Genomic DNA, 7,915 nt, shown 5'->3' with positions numbered 1-7,915 from the left:
GTCTAGATTTTTTTATTCTTAAAAAATTGAAATTGAAGCAAAAACTAGTACCAATCAATTGAAAATATATATATATATATTATAAAAAACCGAATCAAACCGATCACTTGAAACGAAACTATTCGAAAAATAACCTTTTTTATAGTTTGTGTTTTCTATTTATTTAAAATAAAGAACTTATAGCTCAAATGGTTAATATTTGCCCATGCTATATGTTTGATTACCCCTACCCCAGTAACACTTTTATTTATAAAAAAAAATAAAGAAAAAAAAAAACCGGTCCAATTCAGTCGGGCTTTTGAGTATACCGGTTTTAATACCCAGCCTTGGGCCGCTAGTAGTCAATCAAAGTCTAACCCCAGAATCCCCCAGAGTACTTCCAAATTGAACCTAGGGTTAGGGTTTAACAAATTACAAATTGGAGCTAGGGCTTTCGGAACTCGAGCTTCGAACAATGGAGACGGCGACAGCGAGCGGTTCAGGGACAGTGACGGCGAAGAGAAAGCCGGTGTTCGTAAAGGTGGACCAACTGCAGCCAAACACGAGCGGCCACACCCTCACGGTGAAGGTGGTGAGCTCGAAGCCGGTCAAGGTGACCAACAAGAACGGCGGCCGACCATCGTTCTCTTCTCGCCCTCTCCAGCCCTCTCGTATCGCCGAGTGCCTCGTTGGTGATGAGACTGGGACCATTCTCTTCACCGCTCGCAATGACCAAGGTATATAATTCATGATTGTTAGCTTATAGATGAATTAATACACGAATTATTGAATTAAATAAGTATTTAATTGTGAATATATGGTATGTGTGTTGTGTAGATTTGGGGGTTGGTTTGAATGGGTTTTTATAGGGTTTGAAGTGTATTTAACTGTTTGTTTCGAGGAGAATTGGAAACAGCGGATTAGGGTTAATTTCTGTGTTGGGTTTGTTTTTGGTTCATGAGAAGTTTTAGTTAATTGTAAGTGAATTTCTGCTTTGCGTAATGTTTTTCTTTGTTTGGAGACAAAACTATGATCTTTAATCCTGCTATTTGTGTACAATCAGATAAATAAATATGCCTGTCTTCAATGGGCTATTATTTGGTCTAAGTTGTGATTCAGCTCCGTTTTGATAGTTTTGTCTTCTGTATTTATTCTCCATCCACATAGAACAGCGAAGGCGGTATCCAAATATTGTTAGATGGTATCCCTTCTCTGTTCTTAGGGTCTTGCATTTGTGTGTTAATGCCTTTGGTTGATAAACGAAAGAAGCCTGGCACTACTTGGTATGTGTCCATGCATGTTTTCGCTAGCCTTTTTGGTTCTCGGAGGATTGTTGGTTTGCATTATGTGTAAATGATGAAGTTACAATTTATATGTGCAGTTGACACAATGAAGCCAGACACTACTGTGATCCTGCGTAATGCGAAGATAGATATGTTCAAGGGAACTATGAGGCTAGCAGTTGACAAATGGGGACGTGTTGAAGTCACTGAACCAGCTAACTTCGAAGTTAAAGAGGAAAACAATCTTTCTCTCGTTGAGTACGAATTGGTTAACGTTGAAGAGTGACCGATGGGTATATTGTGGGAGTGGATACTAATGAATTATATGTGTTCCTAACCATTACTGTTAGTAGGATGCAACTAATTTGTTTAGTTTGAGTATTGATATTGCTGTGTTTAGTTAACCTAAGTGAGTTTCAGACGGTGATATAATATGATTTGGAAGAACTAGACGTTGCTGGACTTGGAATATGGAACGCAAGAGTTTATGGTCTTAGATCGTATTCAATATGATCATGCATTTTGTACATTATTTCTTTTGTGATTCTTACTGTGTAGTAATTTTCTGTTTTGCTCAATCTCTTGCTATGGTTGCTGTTGTATTTGATTTTGCACCCTAAAAAAAGAAAAGGTTTCACCTTTTCTGTTGTTTTTATTTTTTTGGTCAAACACCTATTCTATTGTTTTGACTAAACTTAAACTAGGTCATGTTTGGGGTTGATTTGAAATCTGTGGAAGTACTCCACTGTTATATCAACTCGTGGTATCAATTTCCAGAGCAAGCTTAAGTTTAATATGTCAAATTAATCACTAAGTTTTTTTTGGTCAAATTTAATCACTAAGTTGACATGTGCATATGTGATTCAAAGCACTCTAATTCATGCCCTTCTTGCCATTCTTGTTCTCCCTTCTGGACACTTCACCCGTGGCGACGAACAGCCATGAATGATGTATGTGGGTTTCTCTTCAGAGGCGACTGATGACTGTAGATTTCTTTCCTTAACTAGCACCGGTTTCGGGGTTTTTATAGTGATTTGGTTCTTACGAGCTTGAAAGTAATGAATGATAATATGTGTTTCATCGGCTTAAACACTCGTTTCTTGATTGTTATGAATCATGATGCCAAATTCTCTATCAAATGGGTTGAAGGCATGGCCGAGAGAAAAATATACAGTACGAATTGATCTGATAAAATTTTAAATTGCATGTAGCTTGATAAACCAACGAGTTAGAGAGGGAGGCAATGAGGTTTTCTCAGCTGATCCCGCAATTATATAGCTATAGACTAAAACAAATCAATCAGTTGGATTCAAAACTCTTTATTATTATTATTTTTTTTATTGAGAATCAAGAATACAACACCATCAACACTTGGAATCAGTGGAGGACCTATTAAGGCCACCTCCTCTCACTGGAAAAATTATTATAGGTGCTGCATATTGCACCTCTGTTTAGCTTGGGAGGTGCACTCTAGGTGTTCGACGAAAAGCCTAAACGAAGTCAATGTGTTGCATTGCGTTGCTACCTTATTCTATTTTCGGCATTTTATTCCATTTTCAGCATTTAAGTAAATGTCTTTGTCCTTTTACTTTCATTTATTTTTATTCAAATAAAAATAATAGAAAATCAAATTCCCACCAAATCAAAATATGAAAAATCGGTTTTAGTGCAAAATACAATTTAGGCTAAAAATGATGGCTCATTAAGTCAATATATATTTCATACTAAAATCCCATAAAATCAAGTTTTCTTATTTGATGTGTAAGGAATAAAAGCCGCCAAAAATTATCTTGAGAAAATGATTATTCCGAAAAATCATTTTTCATATTTAGCCAATATTTTGACATAAAACAAATTTTCATGTATGATATGAATGCATAAAGAGACCTAAGGTCAATCTAGATAAAAAAGCCTTAGATGTTCAATTCACAAAGAGTTTTACAACAATAACCTACCTCTTACGTATTGAAGAAATATTTCCTTGAATAAGCTCCCCCTAAGACAGTACTCATAAGGGTCCAAAGTTCAAGAGCTAAAGCCCAAAAGAAATGCAGATAAAGTCCAAAATCAAAACAACGAGGAACCTAAAAAATGACGTAAATGCCCTAAAATGAGTAGGATTGCACTAATATATGCCAGCTCTTACATCAAATAGGATGAGACGCCTTGGGAGGCGAAGAGGATTACACAATTTTTTTTGGTTTATTATCACATTCTTAGATATATTTATGATTTATTGCAGTGTGTATCTATTTTTTAAAGTTGATGCAGTTTTCTTCGATAATGAACATTAGTTTTTTGTATGGTTTTATCTATTAACTATGAATTAGAATATTATCGTTTCATTTCGACTATTTTCTATAGAATTTTTTTTAACCTTTTACACGTTGACCCCCTAAATGAAAATTCAGGGATCCGCCACTCACTATTGTACAGTGCACTTGTTTTTTTAAATATTTTTTATAAATAAATCCTGGCCAAAATTGGGCTAAAAAAATCCTGGGTTTACAGTGCTTGGAATAACCAGAAGCTACATTGAATTTGTAAACCCAAAGGGGAAAATGTCTAACAAATCTTGGACTTTATTCGATTAATTTAAGGGGGGAAAAACCAGTAGACAACACCAAAGATTTCAACCATTCAATAACTTGTTCTCATCCAAGAATGTATGCGTTGGCACCTCAAAATTGAATAACTTGAATGGTGCTAGGCCGATGGAAAACCGATCATGGGGGAGATGAGAAAAAAGAACGGCGGCCAGAAGTGAGAGGAAGAGGGTAAGAAGGGAAGGCCTAAAGTTGAAGATTGGTATTTTAAAGTTCTATTTTTCAAAAGAAAATAATTAAATCACATCTGGCCAAAAGAACACACGTTAGTTTGGCAATTCATGTGGTCAGTTCAAACTTTTGACCTAGTGTGTGCAAATAGTGCAGGCCACAAGGGTAGTAATCAACTTAGATGAGTATTATCTCATTTGACCACTCTCACTAACCACAAATTCCAGAGGAACTACTTAGGAGGGAAAAACAATATGATGTGTGATGAGGATTGGCTGTTTGATGCTCTATTACAAAAGGTGACCAAATGAAATGTAAGCTCAGGGCCGGAAACACTGTTTATGGCACTTTGGAGGTCAGCGTCTTGAGGGGATGGATCTGCATTTCTCAAGAATCTGCGCACAGATTGAAAAGGAAGAAGAATAAACATGTCAGCTACTCGGGAAATCTTGGAGGGCTGTGGAAAAACCATAAAAGAAGAGGCAACCTTAGACACTTTCTATGTAGCATATATGATTTGGCCACAAAGCATGCCAAATCATGGATCATGTATGAACCAAGATGCTTGCAAACTCAAACTTGACTGTACTTGATCAAGTATTACGAAGTTCAAGTTTGGTCTGAGTAAAACAAGATACAAAGCTCACTAGCATTCATCCAATGTAACCACAAGCTAATACTAAGAAATGAAGCACACAATTTTTTATGAATCGAGCATATACCAAAACACAAAAATGGATTCTTCTCTAATTGCCTGCAAGCTTGGTAAAAGAGACCTAGGAGAGGATTGCCAAACAATAGCTCTTCGACTAACTGCACTGGAAGAGCATAATGCTTTACCAGGCAGAAGCTACTTTTCTTACTTCATATAGAAGGTATAATGCCTTGCTGCCACAAATGCAATGGTTTTTCTTCAAAAAAGAGAAGAAAAAAAATGAAGGTAAAAAGAGAGAGACAAAATAGCTATAAAGGATTCAAATAGGATAACATGTAGAGAAGATGATATGCATCTTTGACTATGTAGTCATAGAATTTTTACATTTAAAGTTCTCAAGGTAATCAAACTGAAGAAAATAAAACACTGACAAGGTTTATTTCAGAACAGATTTGTCCAGTAAGCATGCATCTCATTAAGGCTTCCAAGTCATCATTCTCTTCAAGTGCTAGAATCTTGAACAAAACTTCTACTGAACTCACTGGAAATTGATCATGCATCGTTGTTGCAAGCTGATTGAAAACAATATAAGTATGACTCTCCGGTCATTAACATCAAGGAAAAGGAAAAAAAATAAAATATTCAGCAATGCAGATTACCACTTTTAAGTCTATGAGCTACACAATGAGCATCACAAAAGAGAGAACCAGAAAAGGAAAAAGGAAATTGTCTTTATTCCTTGGACAAAAGTAACCAAGTCTACCAGTTGGTCTATGTTTAAAAGCTCAGGAGATGCAACTTATCTCTTCTGCAGCTCATTCAAAACTCTTATATTACCAGCAGTCACTGCCTTAGACTGAAGAACTAAGTACATAAAACTTCCTTGACTCCTTGGAACAATCATCACACATCATCATTGCAAGCTGATCAAATAAAAATGATCAGTCACTAACTTTATGATCATCGTGGTTTAAACATTTCTAAATTCCACTACATGTAAAATATTCATAAACAACTATAGGTGTCAACCTTGAATTTGGGATTTTTGTTAAGAGATATGAGGACAGCTGACAAAGGAAAAGTAACGAGAACAGCAGAGAAGACATCTGTACTTGGGAACCTATTTTATTATAAATTGTTTTAACAACAAACAAGATACAGTTTATACTCTCTTCAACTTTTCATCAACCATTCATGATTCAATCATATTTAATAAAAACCTCCAAACATTCAAAACACACAAAGACTATTTCTAAATACAACTGAAATAGCCATCACAAAATTTTTTCCACCTCCTCTTCCTAGAAATTGCCATGAGATAATATCAAAGAATTCAACACATCTAATGGACTCTTATAAACGTTTTTATAAAAAAAAAAGTTTACAAATTTAAAGAACAGATGTTCTCCAATCTTTTAGGAACATAGCCCCCTTAGATATTTAAAAGCTTGAAATTTAAAATCAAAGTTACTCCAACATCGCTTCTTGATCTTCATCTGTCTTGGCCTACAACAACAAACAGAGGTATTTTTGCACCTTTCAAATAAGGAGTACAAGAAGGGACATTGACTTAATTATTAAGACACAAAGTGAACTAAAAGAAGCAGAGAGATAGCGCATAAACCAAAACCACCAAATTCAGCTATTAGTACCTAACAAATTCATTTGCGCAAGTTAATCACCATAAAAACTTATTTTTCCCACATCTTCTATCAAAACAGACACATGATATGGCTCTGTGATGACATTTCAAAATTGAAGTAACCAATATCTGAACCCAACATAAATAGCCACTACCTTACCAGAAAATTAGAAGGAAGAAAACGACATCAAGGGACCCTACAAATGTTTGCTAGATACCTAATTCAAGAATAAAAACCCATTGGTTAGGCAGCCAACAAACAAAACTACTTCTTTGTTGAACATAATGAAACAAGGCTGCTTGTGATGAGAAATATGCAAATCTCACCAATCCTAGCAGGAGGAGGAGTATGGAGCAAAAGAAAAATCAGTGTGGATGTAGACATTGCATAATGATAGAGGAAATAGTCACATTTGGTTGAGTCATTCTCTCTTTTGTTAATTTTACTAAGCAAATAAAAAGTGGCAAAAAAGAAAGACATCACAAGGGTTCAAAAAAGGACATTTGAATATAAAATATATATATATATATATACACACACACACATATATACACATGTACGTATATATATGCATGTGCGTATGTACAAACAAATCACCTTTACCACAGAAGGAAAACAAAAAACAAAAGTGAGATATTTCCATTGATCTTAAAAATATGCAATGAATGCTATTAATATCCACACTAACTTTTACATATATAAGGGCTTATTGGGAAGCATTTGAATTTGGTTTCAGACCTATCGTTTCTTTAGAAACACAAACATTGGAACGGAATGCTCACTGCTATTCCATTACTTTAACGGAACAAACAGAAAGATAAAACTTAGTCTATTCCATTCTTATTGCACGAAACAGTACTTTGACACTGAAACCTATTGCTCGAAACAGTTCTTTGACACTGAAATTAGAACTCAAACAAGCACAAAAGCAGTCACTAGCAAAGAACATAAATAGGACACAAGCAAACGTTCATAAAGCCAACAGCCACTCATTCCATCACAAAAGCAAACAAATTCACTAAACACAAAGAGCCATTTGAGAGTACGAGTAAATACAAACAGATTGCTGAGAGAGTACCTTCTGGAAGCCAACCATAACTGCGGCGAGTGATGGAGAGCATCGAAGTCATCAAAGCCGATGCTGTTGCTGTGTGGTAGGGCAGCATTGACTCCACACAGAAGCTCAATTCAACGGGAGACCTTCAACAAACACAAAAAAATTCCAAATTTTTTACAATCAAAGTCTTACAATGTAATTTGAATGGAAAATTTGGCAACCGTGTAACTTGAACATTCTGTTTGGTTGCAAAGAAAATGAGGGAAAATTAAGGGGCATGTATATATACACACATATACATATATATGTATACGTACCTAAGCGCAGGAGAAGAGGAAGGTCGCTTGCCTGCCATACGAAACGGGGAGCGAGCGGCTTTGGCTTCGGAGGCGAGCCGCGCAGCCGAGCCGCAGCTGCGGGAGGCGCAGGAGCGGAAAATGGATCTTGCGGCTGCTGAGGTGGCCATTCTTACAGGGTTTAAGTTTTTGACAGGAAATAGCTTTTGGCTTTAGGGTTTTGGA

The 7,915-nt window shown here is 36.0% G+C and overlaps 2 protein-coding genes across 12 annotated transcripts; one reads left to right on the top strand and one right to left on the bottom strand.

Annotated features, from left to right (window-relative positions):
• Nucleotides 1-338: 338 nt before the first annotated feature.
• LOC110761608 (uncharacterized protein At4g28440) lies at nucleotides 339-1,794 on the top strand. Its single transcript, XM_021964106.2, has 2 exons — nucleotides 339-716; nucleotides 1,361-1,794. Exons 1-2 carry the CDS (start codon nucleotides 455-457, stop codon nucleotides 1,546-1,548), a joined length of 450 nt encoding a protein of 149 aa, XP_021819798.1. The 5' UTR covers nucleotides 339-454; the 3' UTR covers nucleotides 1,549-1,794.
• Nucleotides 1,795-4,067: 2,273 nt separating this feature from the next.
• Nucleotides 4,068-7,892, bottom strand: NFD6 (nuclear fusion defective 6). Of its 11 annotated transcripts, none has more exons than XR_015834684.1 (5): nucleotides 7,712-7,892; nucleotides 7,416-7,537; nucleotides 5,126-5,266; nucleotides 4,762-4,950; nucleotides 4,068-4,434 (listed from the first exon to the last, which is right to left on the bottom strand). XR_015834684.1 is itself a non-coding variant. In XM_021964147.2 (3 exons), exons 1-3 carry the CDS (start codon nucleotides 7,858-7,860, stop codon nucleotides 4,427-4,429), a joined length of 279 nt encoding a protein of 92 aa, XP_021819839.1. In that variant the 5' UTR covers nucleotides 7,861-7,892; the 3' UTR covers nucleotides 4,068-4,426. The 11 variants fall into 11 exon arrangements, 4 of the variants coding, with proteins under 4 accessions (XP_021819839.1, XP_021819836.1, XP_021819837.1 ...); XR_015834685.1 differs by having other exon boundaries at nucleotides 4,762-4,927; XR_002527421.2 differs by lacking the exons at nucleotides 4,762-4,950; nucleotides 5,126-5,266 and adding an exon at nucleotides 6,497-6,554.
• Between the last annotated feature and the right edge of the window lie 23 nt (nucleotides 7,893-7,915).

This window comes from Prunus avium, chromosome 3 (assembly GCF_965620075.1).
Source record: "Prunus avium chromosome 3, drPruAviu1.hap1.1, whole genome shotgun sequence".
Lineage (NCBI taxonomy): Eukaryota > Viridiplantae > Streptophyta > Magnoliopsida > Rosales > Rosaceae > Prunus > Prunus avium.
The sequence above is the reverse complement of the archived record's forward strand: the minus strand, read 5'-3'. Positions and strand labels throughout refer to the sequence as shown.